This window comes from Pygoscelis adeliae, unplaced genomic scaffold (assembly GCF_000699105.1).
Source record: "Pygoscelis adeliae isolate BGI_AS28 unplaced genomic scaffold, ASM69910v1 Scaffold6, whole genome shotgun sequence".
NCBI classification, from domain to species: Eukaryota; Metazoa; Chordata; class Aves; order Sphenisciformes; family Spheniscidae; genus Pygoscelis; species Pygoscelis adeliae.
In genome coordinates, this window is record NW_008825075.1 from 4,612,593 (window position 1) to 4,629,841 (window position 17,249).

Here is a 17,249-nt window from a genome sequence, read left to right on the forward strand (position 1 = left end):
CTTTCCCTCTCTTTCCTTCCTTCTCTCTTTCTTTCTTTTCTTCCTTCTTTCACTCTCTCTTTTTCTTCTTTTTTGCTTTGTCTAACCACTGCTCTGTGTGTGATGTGTGTGTATCACAGTGTCAGTGTGTGTCAAAGTCAAGAGCAGCTGTTAGAGAAAATTACTGCAGATACTATCAGACAAATCAGCAAGCTTTGGCGGTTAAGTCATTGGGAAAGTTATTGGAAGCAACTTGTCATTTAAGTTCAAAGTCTGTTCCTAGCTATGGGCAAAGTGTTTCCATTTAAATTAGAGCAACTTAAGAGAAAATATAGCACTCTGCCTCCAATGAGTTAATTATACATCTCTGGACATAAATGTCTTCAATATAAAAGCCAAAGGTACAGCTTCATAATGCCAACATTCCCCAAGTAGAGTTTTCTCAGAGGAGAATTCAATGTAGCACATTATTAATAGGCATTTGGCTGGATTTGGTTTTAGTGTTATTAAGCTGCGTTGGCCTCTAGCAGTTCTTAATATTTTAGACATTTTTCATATACAATTTTTATATAGCCAACAGAGACCCTGATAATGTCTAGAAAGGGATGTATGTTGCTAAAGGTACATGTACGTAGGAAAACAAAATGCCCATCCTTCAAACTAGAAAATAGACAAAAAAATAAGTTACTTTTAGCTACATGAAAGTAAGGCAGAAGCTGAAGGCTGTTGCCCCAGGAAGGCCTGAAGACACAGCGACTCAGACTCATCTGTGCATGCCCAGCATGGACAGTGGGCTGAGAGATAGTGTCCAAAGTACCATGAGACTGACTGACAAAATTTCCTTCTCTGTCTGCTGTAGGCACATACCAGTTCAGAGCTCCTGAGTCTATGCCACCTGACTCACCAGTTGGCAGGATAAAAGCTAATGATGCTGACGTGGATGAAAATGCAGAGATTGAATACAGCATCACTGAGGGGGATGGATATGACATGTTTGGAATTACCACAGACAAGGACACACAGGAAGGAATTATAACTGTCAAAAAGGTATACATCTTAACACATTTAATCCCAGCCTCTGAAATACCAGTCAAAACTTTATCGAGCACATATTTGTTTTCCATTTTTAGTGTAACGTGTTGTTTATTAATTTGAATGCTATCTATTAGGAATCTCCACATTACCTATGTAAAATTTCTTTTATACAAGCAATTGGGGTCCTTCCTCTTATATCCTCCTTTACTAAACCAATGCACATACTTTGAAGGACCTGAGAGAGTAAATAACCTATGGAGTGGGATAGGATTGAGAAAAAATTCTACAGTCTGAACATATCCACAGAATAACTCAAGGAGGCACCACCATCCAACTGTGATTTTCTCCCTATGAGCTTACAGGATTTGCTCACTTACTAGAAAGTGCTGTGTTAAGACCACAGAAATAATCAGTATCACATTGCCTATTTTGTACTATCAGAAGGTGTTGAATTGTATAGGTATAATGTATTAAAGTACATAGACAAATTTCTTTTGACTCACATTTTGTAAAAATGTAATTAATAAATCCATCAGCATGCTTTTGCTTTAGAAAAAAAACCACAGCGCCTTGCTGGATCACAATGGACATCATCTACTAGGTTGCACATCGGCTGTCAGAAAAGGTTTGAGAAATATTGTTTACAGTGGGTTATCAGGCAAGCTTGATAAGGTTACAGATATCATCCTCCATCAGTTCAAGTTCAGTCATCACTAGATAGACATTGTGTAGATTTTCCGAACATGCACTTGCTTGTTGATATCAGTACGACACCTGTCATTACTTGTTTTTTAGGAGATGCCTTCCAGGGGCTGATTATGGTATCAGTCTAACTCTGTTTGCATTTCTGTCTGTTGCTGACAGAAGCTGTGAATCTTCTACGACATAATGGAAAAATGGGGTGACTACCCTCTCCCCGCATTTCTCTAAGTGCTGTTACAAAAAGTCACTAAATGCTGTTTCTTCATACTTTTAACAGTGTGATATAGTCATAGCCTATCATAAAATCATGTTTTCCTTGATGGGTGGTCCTGGATGTCCAGGCACTAGATGTCCCATTGTTTCGTTTCAGTGATAGAATGCCAATATTTAAACAAGCAACTCCTAGAAAATCTTCCCCCCTTTAGTGTGTGGTGCTTAGGGGCAAGGAAACATCAAAACAAGAAAACATCAAAATGCCAAAAATGACAGAATAAAAGGCATGAAGAGTTAAGAATATTTGAGAAGGAAAGATTAACTGATGCTTAGGAGTTCCAGGCATAGAATTTCCTGAAAAAGTGGTTTTTTTCTATACCGTACCATCAGTAGCATAAAGCCCTGTCTTTCTCTTTTCTGCTGGTGTTTTAATTCCAGTTCAGTCTCCTGTTATCTAGCACTGGCCTCTCCATGACATCCCCCCATTCATTTGGCTCATCTGGCTGCAAGCCACAGCAATCCCCACAGACCTTTTAAACTTTTCTTTTTCTCTTCCCAGGCATTGGATTTTGAAAATAAAAACCTGTATATTCTGAAAGTGGAAGCTACCAATACTCACGTGGACCCTCGATTCCTCTACCTGGGGCCATTCAAGGACTCAGCTACAGTCAGAATTCAGGTGGAAGATGTAGATGAACCCCCCGTGTTCAGCAGACCAGCATATATAATGGAAGTGAAAGAAGGTGTTCCAATAAACAGTGTAATAGGAACAGTAACTGCTCAGGATCCAGACGCCGCCAAGAACCCTGTCAAGTAAGCATAGACTATTTCAGCTTGTGCGTACATTTTTTACAGCTTTAATTTTGCTTTTTTCATGTCAGCACACACAAAAAAATCACTTAACAAGGAAATTGTTCAGGTATGCTTAAATATAGAGTATTGTAGAAGGTAAATGATCTCTCACGCTTGAGCATATCTAGGTCTGTGTGATTGTGTTTGCATGGCCCTTGCATCTTGAATTACATCCTATCCTCTTCAGTAACTAATGTTTGTAGTTATTTCTACCATGGAAGAATTTACTGCCAAAAAAGCACTAAGAATCTGTTAGTGTTCTCCTTCCACCTTTAACATTTTCCAGTGCAGTGCGGTGCATCCTCTTGGATATATGTCAGGGGGGTGATTCAGCAGACCTTTCTTCTCCCATCCATCCAGACCTGCTTAACAGAGGTCACATTTACCTTCTCTAAACTGCAAGTAGAAATGCCTTAAATGCAGCTCCTGTGCACACACAGACTCTGATCTCATTTGTATCAGTGTGTCCTGGTTTCAGCTGGGATAGAGGTAATTTCCTTCCTAGTAGCTGGTACAGTGCTGTGTTTTGGATTTAGTATGAGAACAATGTTGATAACACACCAATGTTTTAGTTGTTGCTAAAGTTAGTAAGATAAGAATCAGTCTCATGGACTTCATAAATTACACTTGCCATGAATCAATAAACTAGTCTTAGAGGAAGTGGAGGAAATGTTAAGGTTGGAGTAGCTAAATCTAAGCCTTCACTTTTGTAAATTAACAGGTACATTGTTTCAGTACATTTGAAAATATACTGGAGTACTTAAGTCATATTGGATAGAGCATAAAAGAACTTTTAAACAGTTGTGTGCTTTAATTAAAGTTCATTGCTACTGACAAGGCAGTAAGAGGAGGAAATGAAAAATACAGCAATATTAAATCCAGGTCAATTTTCAGCATGTCTCTGGGTTGGGCATCTTGGAAATGCAATTGTAGTCTTAAGATCAAAATAGAAGAATACAGGTTTAATAAAAAACCAGTCCATCAATACTTTGCACTTCTGCAAACAACTATCTTTCATCAAGATATCTTACAATGTTTATGAGGTATGAGTAAGTTTTAAGCTCTCAGCTCATCTTGTGAGAGGGGTAAATATTATCTTAATTTCCTAGATGACAAACTAAATCTAAAACGTTTCTGGCAGAAACCCTCTCTGTCTTCAGTTTACATGCAATGCCCTGCACATGAATTCTTGTTCAAGACTAAGCCTTCTAATTTTAACTAAGGTTTGCTTTCATTTATATCATGCCTGGCAGAAAAGGACCTGGGGGTGTTGGGCGACAGCCGGCTGAACATGAGCCAGCAGTGTGCCCAGGCGGCCAAGAAGGCCAATGGCATCCTGGCCTGTATCAGAAATAGTGTGGCCAGCAGGAGCAGGGAAGTGATCGTGCCCCTGTACTCGGCACTGGTGAGGCCACACCTCGAATACTGTGTTCAGTTTTGGGCCCCTCACTACAAGAAGGATGTTGAGATGTTGGAACGTGTCCAGAGAAGGGCAACGAGGCTGGTGAGGGGTCTGGAGAACAAGTCTTATGAGGAGCGGCTGAGGGAGCTGGGGTTGTTTAGCCTGGAGAAAAGGAGGCTGAGGGGAGACCTCATCTCTCTCTACAACTACCTGAAAGGAGGCTGTAGCGAGGGGGGTGTTGGTCTCTTCTCCCAAGTAACTGGCGAAAGGACGAGAGGAAATGGCCTCAAGTTGCGCCAGGGGAGGTTTAGATTGGATGTGAGGAAAAATTTCTTTACTGAAAGAGTGGTTAAACTTTGGAAGAGGCTGCCCAGGGAAGTGGTTGAGTCCCCATCCCTGGAAGTATTTAAAAGACGGGTAGATGCGGTGCTTAGGGACATGGTTTAGTGGGCATGGTGGTGTTGGGTTGACGGTTGGACTCGATGATCTTGGAGGTCTCTTCCAACCTTAATGATTGTATGATTCTATGATTCTATGACATGCAACAGTTATATGGAGTTCTGGACTAGCAGAGCATAGTCACTTCAAGAGCAACGTAAAGTTTTGCTGACTTTGGTGAAGCCCAGGGACAGAATGAACACCTTCTATACCATGTCTTCATGGGCATGCTAGCATGAAGATGGAAAATTGGTTGAAGTGACACCCAGTCCCCTTGCAGTCTTCATATGAACCTGCTTTTTTATATCTAATGGCACTGGAGAGTGAGGGGAGCGCTTCCCTGCTTCCCTCTGCTTCCCTGTGGTGATAACCACAACCATTTGCATTTCACACCAGCACCAGCTCCTAATTATAAGTGATTTACAGTGGATAGGGATTATGCTGTTCATTGCCGAGTACTGCCTACTGGGTCTTTTCTATTAATTGAATGTGTGTGCTAAAACTTGCCTATCTTTCAAAGGGCAGTTCTTTAATACAGCATAGGTACTTTGCGTATTAAAGTATCAGATAATTATTGAGCAAAATTTAGCAGAGGTGTCAAAATTGATGCAGTGCAGCACAAAACTTGTCTCCTTTATACTCTAATAGCATGCAACAATCAAGGTGAAAGGAGAAGAAAAAGAAAAATGAGGAAGAGGATAGAGTAATAGAAATAAACACAGCAAGAAACATGAAAATCAGTACGAGGGGAAGGAAATCAGCAGAAAGCAGTAGCCTGAGAGATGTTAGCTTGCAATAAATGTAGTTTTATGGTGCTAATATCTTGGGTATCTCCTAGAATTTAGGGGCATGGGTTGAGTCTGCATCTTTTTGACAGGGTGATTTTTTTTTCCATCATGCAATAGAGATGTTAAATCTGATTTTCACTTTGAGCTTTGGGGAAGATGCAATTAGACTGTATATATAAGACTTGTCACTTGCTTGTCAATTTTTCTTGACAGCTAAAAATAAAATCTTTAGACACTTGATATTACAATGAAAACCTTCCATTTTCTCCTCTACTTGAGTGAAGACTTCTCTTTTTAAACAAACCGAGCCCTAACTCTGTTAGATGAAAGCCCCTTTGATCTTCCATTAAAGGAAACCTTCACAATATCATTATGAAAATGCATTATGAAAAATTCACACACACATCCCTTCCTGACCCACAAATCTTCCTGACTTGCAGTTACATTAGACAGCAAGCTGCTGAACATCAGGAGACAATGAAGCAATAACAAAATAGGAAGCGGATATCTGCCCTGGTTGTAAGAGTGCATAATCGTTCATGACCTATGTATTTGTAGAGCTACATTTCATCAGTCCAGCCCTTATAAATAAGCTTTGCTGTGACATGACATTAAGAAAATACAAAAATACACCAATAGATGTTTGGCTATATTTGAATATGCACCCATGCGTAGCGACATTAATACACTCCTGAGTAACACTCCACCGTCCAGCTGTGATATAAAAAAAAGTTTTGCATTCTGCTTGTGTTTGATCTAAACAGAAATATTATGAACCACTGCATACTGAAAAAAAAATAATGCTGCAACTGGCACTGCTGTATTGTACATCAGATCTTTTTAAATTGCTAGTTGAGTTTTTTTGCTATAGTAACTCCTCAGAGGCATAATGAAGTTCATCAGTCACTGGAACTGTCTCCCTGCTGTGATTTGATTTACTAAAGTATCCCAGATGAAAATGATCTGCAAACAAATGTAAGGCTTAATTTTGTTTGTGTATTTTACTGACAACATATTTGCATGTGTTAGATTCTCTCTTTCACCCTCCCCTTCTTCCTGTTATGTACGAGGAGAGACTGGAATCTACATAGATACCTTTTAACTTCCTAGCTTGTCAATTCCTCAAGGTTTGAAAGAGATGAAGTCCTGAAATCTGACAAATAAACACCAGTAATTTCATTAAATAAATGCAAAAATGAGTTTGATGTTGTCTGCTTAATTCTTACTAGGTTACGATCCATAAGTCAGAATTGCCACCAATTCGACATAATTAACAGTCCTTGATCAAAAGAGACTGGATTATACAAACTGAGAAACAGAAGTGACAGTCTAGCTTATTAAAATCATCCTTCTAGACCAGGGTTAATGGTATAATTAGAATATACTTAAACTGCATTGACCTTGTATGTATTTTCTTTTGGATATGAAGAAATAAAATTAACATTTCATTAAGAAGCTGTTCTCTGGCTGGTTTTGGTTTGGGGTTTTTTTTGTGAGTTTAACTTTCCACTGTACAAATGACTGAATATACATACAGTTTTACAAGGACTTATATTTTAAAATTCTTAATATCTTGAAGAAGAAGTCCTCAATGTTACAGCTCTGGTAACCTTAGAAAAAGTCCAGAACAATTTTTTTTTTTCATTTCTTCCAGATACTGTACCACAGATTGAATTTGGGAAATCTTACGAAGTAAAGATAGTGATTACAATATGCCAAGGCATTAAAATGTGCTAAGGCAGTAAGGTATTTTAAGTCCATTCATAATATGAAGCATGAGTAAAAGCATAACTGAAGAAAGAAAAACAACGAATGGACAACTCATGCCTAAAGCTAGATGCTTACTTAAATATCTTGCTGAGCAAGAGCCTGAAACATACTACTACAGTTGGCTGGAACAGTTAATCTATGGAAAATCCTGATATTTAATTTCAAATAGGAATGCAAAATCTAGATTTACTGCAAAATGGAAATACCAAAGTATTTCAGTTGAAAGATATGGAAATGAGCTACAAAATATCTGAAAAATAATTGAATTCACAAAATACCAACATAATATCATATAAAAGCCTGAATGAATGAAAGTTAAAATGAAACGTTTACCATATCAAATACTTAATTTGTCAAAATATAAGAGAGTCAGACCTGTTTGTATAAACTTTTTTCCATCAAACATTTCAGCAAAGTCAACAAATTCACATGTACTATTTGATTTGGACAAAACAACACAGCTTGCTGGAGCTGTCCCATCAGTCAGCGCTGCGTATAACATACCTTCTCACATACTCTTTTCAAGCTGATGGTAATGTTACAGTGCTGCATAAAGGAACTAGGTTAGTGGCACCACAGCTGACTTCATGCAGCTGAAATTCCGGCACTGTTAGGCAAGTGACAGCAATGAATAAAAACTAAAACAACTCCTGAAAATCTAGCAAGGTGTGCCTATGCAAGTCCTACCAAAAAAGGTCAGCCTTTTGTGTGAGTACCTTTGAATCTCATTTGGTTGTTTCCATAGGAATTTAATGTGGAAAAAGAAAAACATTTTAGTGCAAATAATTAATACTTGCTATTGTTTTGTTTAGGAAGCTAGGCTACACTAAAATTCTCATTTTAGAATAACACCAGTCTAATTTGCTGTGGATATCATATCCCATTTTTTTACTTGTAAAGAAGAAAAAAAAAGCAGTTACAAGATAATTAGCAAGTTAGTTCATTTTAAACCTTTGTCAGAATCACATGTTTCAACTGGACTCTTGTATTTCCTTCTTCTTCCACGCAAGATCTTTCTCAGAAGTTAAGAGACACTGCACAGGCACTGGGAAATCTGTGCAGAATAAGGGATATGTCACGCAGCTGCTCCTAGGGCAGAGCAGGGAACGGCAATTTTCTTCAGCATCTGCATTCCCCTCAGTTCTGTAGTGGCAGTAAACTCTGCCAGCCATTCTTCTGGCCCAGTTTTCGTCTGACAGCATACCAGCTCAGCCATATCTTAATCCTTGTCTGGACACAAGCAACAGCAGTAGCTGCCTTGTCTCCATTGATGTGGCCTGCGAGGAGACCAAGGGAGCACACTGGGCTTCCTAAGGCTCTGTCCCAGATTGTATACCAGCACACATTCGGGCTTGAAACAAAAGCAGAATAACACAATTGCATTCTTGCTTTAGCAACATCAGAGACGTATTTCTGTCAAAACCTCCGTAATTTATGCAAGAATTTCTCTTCATGAGAGAGGAAACCAAGTCACAGCATTTGGATCAGGGTGGTAGCACCCTCTCCCATGAACTGCAGAGCTCTGTTTTTAAAGTTGGATTCAGTTCAGCAGAAAAAGCAAAAGATCAGGTTGAAAATTTGAATCTGTATTTAGACTCTGAGCTCCTCCAGAGCTTGTTAGCATTCATTTTCACATCTAGGTACCATCAAGCAGGGCTGAGCATGTTAGTTTTAATGAATTATAGCAAACTTTTATGTGATATGTACTACGGAATAATGAATCTCTGTTCCATGCTGACTTGTTTTTGGGGGGGCAGTCTTTTTAAACGCTGGGAAGTGAAAGCAAGAAATGCACCCCAGCTGTCAAATTTTATATCAGAAGTGATTTGGAACAGTTGATATATCAAACCATAAAAAGAGGGTTTTGTAATAGGAAAGCCAACTCAGCCTTAAAATAAACTTCATATCTTTCAGGACACAGACTTCACATTTCTCACTAAAAACAAAGCTTTGATGATTCTCAGAGGTATGTAAATTCTGCAGTAATTCATTTATTCAGTGACAATGCTCCGCCTTCTAAATCAAACCTCCAGTGTGTCATTATCCAGTAGCTCAGAACAACCTCTTTGTGAGAATACATAAAGACTCTGAAGCCTGCGCTGAAAACAAAAGGCAACCCCATTTACTAGCTGTTTGATGTCTAGTCTTAGAAAATGGTTTAAGAACATAGAAATAAAAAGGAAAGAATTCTCCTAACCCCTGTCTCTGTATTTGCAGGTACTCTGTAGATCGACACACTGATATGGACAGAGTATTCAACATCAATTCAGGAAATGGTTCGATATTTACTTCAAAACCCCTTGACCGGGAAACACTGCTATGGCACAACATTACAGTAATAGCAGCAGAGATCAGTAAGTCAAACCTAAGTACCACTGCTGTCCCTGATGTAATGAATTTAGCCTCCTAGCTGAGCGTGTGAAAAGCACGGCTGGACAGATGTCAGGTTATATGGATAGTCCACTCAATGCTAATGAAGAAGCGGAAACTCTGCAAGAGGTGGTCTGCAGTTTTGTTACCATGTTACCATGAAGAGGTAACTTAGCTGAGCAGGGAGGAAAGGTAACAATTCTGTGTTTCCTAATCAGTAATAGCCGCCTTTAAATTTTGAACATGATTGTTGAATTCTGAAATTGGCATGCAGCAAGCAAGATGGTTTAAAGCCAAACTGCATTTCATGGCTGAATTCAGTCTGATCCAGACTGAATATAGCCCAGGCTGGATGTTTTCAAGTAAGACTAAAGTGGCTGCGCTGAGCTAGGTGGCCAGATCTTAATCAGTTTTAAGGATTTCCAATTTTAACTTCTTTCGCATCCTTTGAAATTATGAGCTATAGTTAACAAATCAGTCTGTCACTTCGTTTAGGATTGCTCAGAAGAAGTAAACTTGTGATAATACTAGTCATGTTGATTTTAGGAGTGGAAGTGCCAGGGATCTAGATAAGGACATGTATGCTAGGTGGCCTTAATAAACAATCCTCTTTATTTTAATACATTAACTATAAGCATGTGACATGCTCAAATACTAGGAAATGCAATTCTATTTGCTTTTGGAGAGTCAAAGTGCCTATGATTGTGAAGCATGGTAGAATGGTAGATATATCTAATATAAACACCAGTTCCGACTGTCACAAAGTCTTTGTGCAACTCAGAGGCTAAATGGCTTTTTTTGTTAAACGTAATCTGAGACAATATAAGCTCTACTTTCTGATATTGTGTGTACGTGTATATGGCTCAATCGCCTGCTGAAAGGTGAGAAGAGTGTAATTTAGGAGTACTTGACTCCACCTTACTTTATTCTGTAGGTCTTTTTAAAACTGAAAACTGATGTGAAACAATACTATTGAGGCAAGCAGATGGGGTTATGTAAAAAAGTAGTGGGTTAGAGCCTACAGGAATTATGTTTCTTAATAGTTTTCTCCCTCTCTTGAAAGTTTGCACCTTTTAATGCTAGGTATATGGTTTCAGCATAACAAACAGTGACTTCTGGCTCACTGTTAGTCAGGTGTTTGTGTTTCTATTAAGTCTTTGAAGGAGTAATCTAGAGTCAAGAGTTGTACACTACAGACTCTGCTCCTGGGTAGGGGAGGAGAGGAAAAATAAACACCTAAAAATGAAAGAAGAGCAAGAACATTTAGGAAGCATACTTGCATTGATCCCAGAAGAGCTGAAATAATATACAGTATAGAAAATTGTATACTGGCTGAAAACCAACTTAGCATCTATATGAAATACTCATTTAGTCCCTTGCCTCCTCCGCTAAGGACAGAACCTCTACCGGGCCAAACCCTCTCAACTAAACCTTTGGTGTCTGACACAGGCTTCTGTCTTAATTACCATTCCTCTTTAGTCTGAATCCTTCCAGGCTGCAACAAGCTACTTCCCAGGCTGTGCTTCACTGAGCCTAGACCAAATTTGGCATAACTGGGGTAGGTGCCTTCCAAAGGCAATTTTCTTGGTTGAAATGCAGATACTGTTTAAACAAGCCTTGGTCTGATCCAGGCTACCTCACTAATTTTAGTCTCAAGAAACTAGACTGGAAAGGACCACTGCTTAATGCTCCTAGCTAAAACCAGTAGTTTCTAGCAAGGCTAGCTAAAGTCCCATTCCACTAAATTCCAGATAATCAGTGATTGCTCTCAGTGACATACCATCACATCAAACTCCAGGTATATTTCACTGAAGTAATCTAAAAGAAATATCCAGTCAAGTTACAGGCAAGATGCGCATTCAGATGTATGGGTGCTCCCTTTGATATAAAAAAAGTAAAAAAAAAAAAAAAAAGGTAAGTCATAAAGAGAAACACCTTTTAGTGATGACTGTTCTTGATTTCATTTTACAGTAGAAAAAAATGAAAATATGGAAGTTGTTTTGCCTTTAATTGTCTAGAATTGTCAGTAAGTGTAGATAGCTCAATTTTTTAATGTTCTTCTTTTTCACCAGCGTGAGCTGCAGTTGCTCAGCAGCCCAGAGAATCATGTTCTGTTGCAAACAAATAGTTGGTGAAACACTGGGTCAGTACATCTGCCATAGTCAGCAGGCAAACTGGCACTAAAACTCAGCACACAGGGCTACTGATTCACAGCTGCAGAATTACAGCTGGTTTACCGGAGAGAATTCCCAGAGTATTTTTAAATATTCTTTACTTAACGCTTAAGGGTAAATCAAACATTGGCAGGACTTTGAGGCTGTATTCAGAAAAAGAACTTTTAACAGTTTGGTTGCTGGGTCAACAGGAAACATACCACTATAGAGGTGAATAGATTTAAGCAGTTCGTTGAGTCTGTGGAACTTTTTTTGGAGATGGAGCCCAGTAATAATTAAAGGATAATGCAAACAAATTAACCTACATCAATTAATTTGCAAAAATTATTTGAAAGATGACCAAAAAAGTCTTAAAGATGTATATATATATATTTCAACTTACATTTCCATTAAATCAGAAAAAAGGCCCATGTCCATAGAGCATAGAGTTTTTATGAAGCTTCTATTTATTACAGTATCATTTTAAATTGTGAGAATCTTAAGCACCTAGAAGTAAAATGAAAATATGTAGTTCATGGTTCAAAAAGCAGGAAAGAAAATAATTGTAATTCTTGAGAGGAGAAGAAACACGCTTGCCAATATATTTGAATGCATTTGTTAGAAAGGTATGCCCTTATAAAGTAGTCTTGCCAATAGTCCTGCGACTTCAAATGAGTACCTTTGATTCCTGCCTATTATAAAAATTCAACATTTGTATTGATGTATTTTAGCATAGAATTCAGCCTAGTCTATATTATACATAAACTCTTATTTTATACATTGAATGAATTTAGCCCAATGGTTCATATTAGAAAGTGGTTTATGCTTAATGGAATCATATTCACTTCAGTGGGACTGTGAGGCTTTAAAGCACAATATTTTGTCCAAATGGCTGAGATCTGTAATACAAATATACAGTGCCAATTTTGGAGAAGGCATTTTCAATTTTGTAAAAATATGATAAACACAGTAATAGGACTTTTATTAAAGCCTAACTCAACAAGTTACTATAATGAATGCTTGTAGAAGCATACAGAGTCTTAGATCTGCTGTATTTTATTGCACTATTTTTTTCACGTGAATCATAGCTTAAAATGCACTAATAAACTATATTAACATGGGTAGGAAATTAACGTAGCAAAATTCAGTGTGAGCCCTCATGAAAGGGAGGGGGAAGGTATTTATTTTAAATTAAACTAATTTCAGTCACACTCATTCCCTCATAGATTTCACTCTCTCACATTCCTACACCCACATACTCCCAGGCACTGAGGTGGGTGCGTCTGGGTGACCTGGCCTAGATCATTTTTTGTGTTATATGGAGCATAAAGGACACAGATCAAGTCCTGGCAAGGCCTCTTGGTTTCCTTTTGATTGGTGATGACAAATTGGTTTGGGGGCAGGTCTTGTACCTTTTAGGAGTCTATGGTGGTTATGATGTGACTTTCTGCCTCAGGACCTTGCCTATTTCACCATTCATGGCTCTTAGGCAAGATTACTGTTACTGTTGTCTTCCTTCCTTATTTTGTGTATCATCTTCATGACTAAAGCCTGTCTCCCCCCAACAGGAAAAGGAATGGTCCAGCAGGACCAATAGTCCAACAGGAAAAGGAATGGTGTATACAATGTGGTGCATTTCCAAATGTTTTCATTTTTATCTAGAAAGATGACAATATTTTCTTCAGTATTTTATGCTCAGGAATATCCTTGTCAAATTCAATCTCTTGGCACTCTAGAGTCCTTATAAGGGAAAAAACATGTTTACATATGGGGATCTGCAGATTCTATATAGTGCTTATGTATGTTCTTCAGCTGATACATTTTAGTGTTAACTCTAGAATATCAGCCAAATCAATCCACAACAGATAAGAAAATATCTGTGATCACAGCCGCAGTTACTATTTATATAGCATAATGGTAATCACAGTAGCTTAAGGAACTGCGTCACGAGATTTGTAGGGGATAGGGTATTACATATAACAGGTGGGGAGGAAAAAAAATGCTCAATCCCATCTTCATGACTCTTCAGTATTCCTGTTTCAGAGTTAAGGAAGGGAATATGTTCTAGAAACTTTGTTGCCACCAAACTGTATCAGTTAGGTTAATAAATAGATTTCGTTTAATTCCTGTAATATATTTTTTATATATATATATATCACACATACATTCATAATTGTACTTGGAGTGTTCAAAGGAATTTGTAAAACCTGGACTCCTACCCAATCTTAACGTATAGCTTACACAGAATCAGCGTAACAATAGCACAGCACAATTTTGTGGAATTCACCCCATAACGCATTCCCCAGAATGCGTATATCGACAGAATATAAGTGGAATCTTGTGAGTGAGAATAATTAAGGCAATGAGCCCCTAAGCCTGTCCCTTTCTTCTCCTGCACTGAGTCAGTGGCTGGGCTAAATAAAATCTCTATTCTTTCTGGTTTTATCATTTCAGACAACCCAAAACAAAGCAGCCGTGTCCCAGTGTTCATTAAGGTTTTGGATGTAAATGACAATGCTCCAGAGTTTGCCATGTTTTACGAGACCTTCGTCTGTGAAAATGCAAAGGCAGAACAGGTGTGTTGTCTGTTTGTACCAAGAAAATATTCCAAATTAATTGAGTTTTGCTACTACTCTTGCATCACTTCATCAAGAAGTATACTTTGCATTGCATCAAACTGTCAGTTTTGCAAAATTAAACTAAACAGTGGCTGCACAGTATCTGATTACACTTCGTATTCTTGCAGCTAATGTGACAGTATGTTTTACACTGTTGTTTTCTGTACTGCACCTTGTTATCCCTGATTCATTTTCATTCTGTGATTCTCTGCTTTATTCAGGCACCTCCACTGTCTCCTTCAAAAACAGTTTCAGGCCCGTAACTGTTACAGGTCCTGTCTGTGATATAACTGTTTCCTGCCAGATAACTCTCACTCTACCAGTCCTATTACTAAATGGTTCAAAGTAGCAGATAATTTGGAAGATTCAGCCAAACAATTCCTGTGACATGAGATTTGGGTAGATAAATATACAGCCATCTTTGACTGTCTCACCTTTCACCTCTATTGCTTGTCACATGCAAAGGTTTCCTACCCATCTGGAGTGGCATCAACCCAAGCCTGCTCTTGAATTCAACATGATTTTCCTGCCAACTTTCAAATTCATTATGTTACTGGCTGATGGTACGGGATACAATAGCATGGTGATCCTAAACAGCATCAGCAGCACATGGATCACTTTTCTTAAGCTCGCCATAGCAGCATCAGCTGCCTTAAAGCAGAAGAAAATAATGAATACAATAAGATTGCTTTACAATCCTAGAGTACATAAATAAGCGTAAGGTCCACTGACTTTGAAGATAATTTTGTTCTTATTGTTTCAGCTGATACAAACATTAAGTGCTGTTGATAAAGATGACTCTTACAGTGGACATCAGTTTTCATTCTCCTTAGCTCCCGAGGCAGCCAGCAGCTCAAACTTTACACTACAGGACAACAGAGGTGAATTTCTAGGAAGAGTTTTCTTTATTATCTCATCCTTGCTTTCAGTCTTCGGATGAAGATTTAACGTGTGCTTTGTGTTTCCAGACAACACAGCAGGGATTTTCACCCGAAAAACCAGATATAACCGGCATGAAATGAGTACCTACTTCTTGCCAGTGGTAATATCAGACAATGACTACCCTATCCAGAGCAGCACTGAAACGGTGACTATTCGAGTATGTGCTTGTGACCATCGAGGAAAGATGCTGTCCTGTAACGCCGAAGCCTTGATTCATCCTACTGGTCTTAGCACTGGGGCTCTTATTGCCATTCTTCTCTGTATCATTATATTACTCGGTAAGTAGCTCAGAGGCATTTTGTTCCGTTCATGGTTATTTTTCATTGCTACAAGTGATTATACCAAGGCTAGGACAAGAGCAAAGCAAAGACATCCTTGTCTTATCCTGCATTTGTATTAGTGTATTTCCTCCTCTGAGGGCTGCTACAGATATGGTGTATAGAACACATCCTACCTAATCTTAGTTATCTAAAAGTTAGCAATGTCCAAGCAAGAGAAGACAGCTGGGCTCCACCCTCTGGTCAACAGAAAGAGACAGGCACCTGTAGAGAGACATTCATCCCATCCCTTTATTCGTATCGGAGGTGGACCAGACTAATCACCCTCTGCAGGTGTCCGTCTCTTTCTGTTGACCATAGAGGGAGGCCAGATAACTTAGTTTTAAACAATTACATTCCTGTGTCTAAACTGAGGAGAAAAATGTCTCAGTGCTTCTGTTCTGCTGGAAAAGGATGCTGAAATAGGGTGGCTACTAAAGCACTCTCTCAAAAGCTGCAGGGTCCTCCCTTTCAGGCACCTGTGAATATGAAGAGGTTGGATCCTGAGTGTGGAGGATGTACAGATCTCTGGCTACAGCACTTACAGGTGGTCAACGTTTATTTTTTAATAAAAATAAGGACAGTTTGCAACATCCCTCACATTCCTCTCTCTCAGTTTCCACCCCTCTTGTACAGCAGAGGTGATCGGTCCCTCAGCCATTAGCCATAGTCCATTCATCTGGGGAGAACTGTACAATAGAACACAGGCAGTTCTCAGGGAGACGTTATTAGTCACCTTTAGTATCTGTCCAGGAAAGAAGGGAGTCAGACCAATTTTATAGCAGTAGGGTCAAGCAGGGGAGAAAATGTTTCCTCAGTGATTCCACTTCTTTCTATGATACTCGTATCTTCTTTGGACATGCTCATCACCACTGCAGAATCGTCCTGATCTTTACTATTAACAAAATCTCCCTCTCCAGTGAAGAGTCAAAGACCATGTTGTGACTATCCCATTTTCAGAAAAGATTCCCACAATAACAATCTTATCCTGAATTTGCCATTAAATTCGTTTTTCAAAACATGGTATCATTGCCTCTAAGGGCTGAGCTCCCTTTGTATCAAGTTCCTTACCAGAAAAAGAAATCTAATGCTGCAGATAGTCTTGCACTCATTAGTACAACTGTGCTCATTAATATCAATCTGACATTAAACGATTTCCTGTTTTATGTCAATCGAAAATAATTGATTCTGTGTGCTAAGCAGCACTTTATGTCAATTACTGCTCACGCCACCATGCACCATAAGCAGATTTTCAATTAACTCAGCTATATAATTTTCTATTTTCAGGCTGGTTGCAGGGTTTGCATGTGCAACCACTGCTGAGTGAAAAACAATTCTCTGGGCAGACCTGAACTACAACTTAAAGTTTAGCAGCAACAAAAAGTGCCTGTAAATTGCTAGGTTTATTTGCAGTTTGAGTAAGTCTAGCAGGTTATCAGGAGGCCTCAGATACTGCTAAACACTGGCATGCAAATAAAGGTGATGTACTTTAACATATAACTTCTAATGGTTTTTTTTGCCTGCAAGTTCAGCACAAAATAAGAAAACCCAAGTATCAGAGATCTGACGTAATTATCAAAGTCTCATCCTTGCATATTCTGTGTAACACCTTTTTTGTTAATGAGGTACTTCAGCAACCCTTCCATGTAAAAACTATCATGCCTACTCTT

The 17,249-nt window shown here is 38.7% G+C and overlaps 1 protein-coding gene across 1 annotated transcript in view; it reads left to right on the forward strand.

The window, feature by feature from the left end:
* CDH6 (cadherin 6, type 2, K-cadherin (fetal kidney)) overlaps positions 1–17,249 on the forward strand; it is a 49,028-nt gene that overhangs the window by 29,384 nt on the left and 2,395 nt on the right. Inside the window, exons 5-10 of the mRNA XM_009326680.1 lie at positions 839–1,026; positions 2,489–2,742; positions 9,397–9,533; positions 14,157–14,278; positions 15,084–15,201; positions 15,289–15,540. Of these exons, the coding sequence (XP_009324955.1) occupies positions 839–1,026; positions 2,489–2,742; positions 9,397–9,533; positions 14,157–14,278; positions 15,084–15,201; positions 15,289–15,540 (1,071 nt within the window). The remainder of the gene's footprint in view (positions 1–838; positions 1,027–2,488; positions 2,743–9,396; positions 9,534–14,156; positions 14,279–15,083; positions 15,202–15,288; positions 15,541–17,249) is intronic.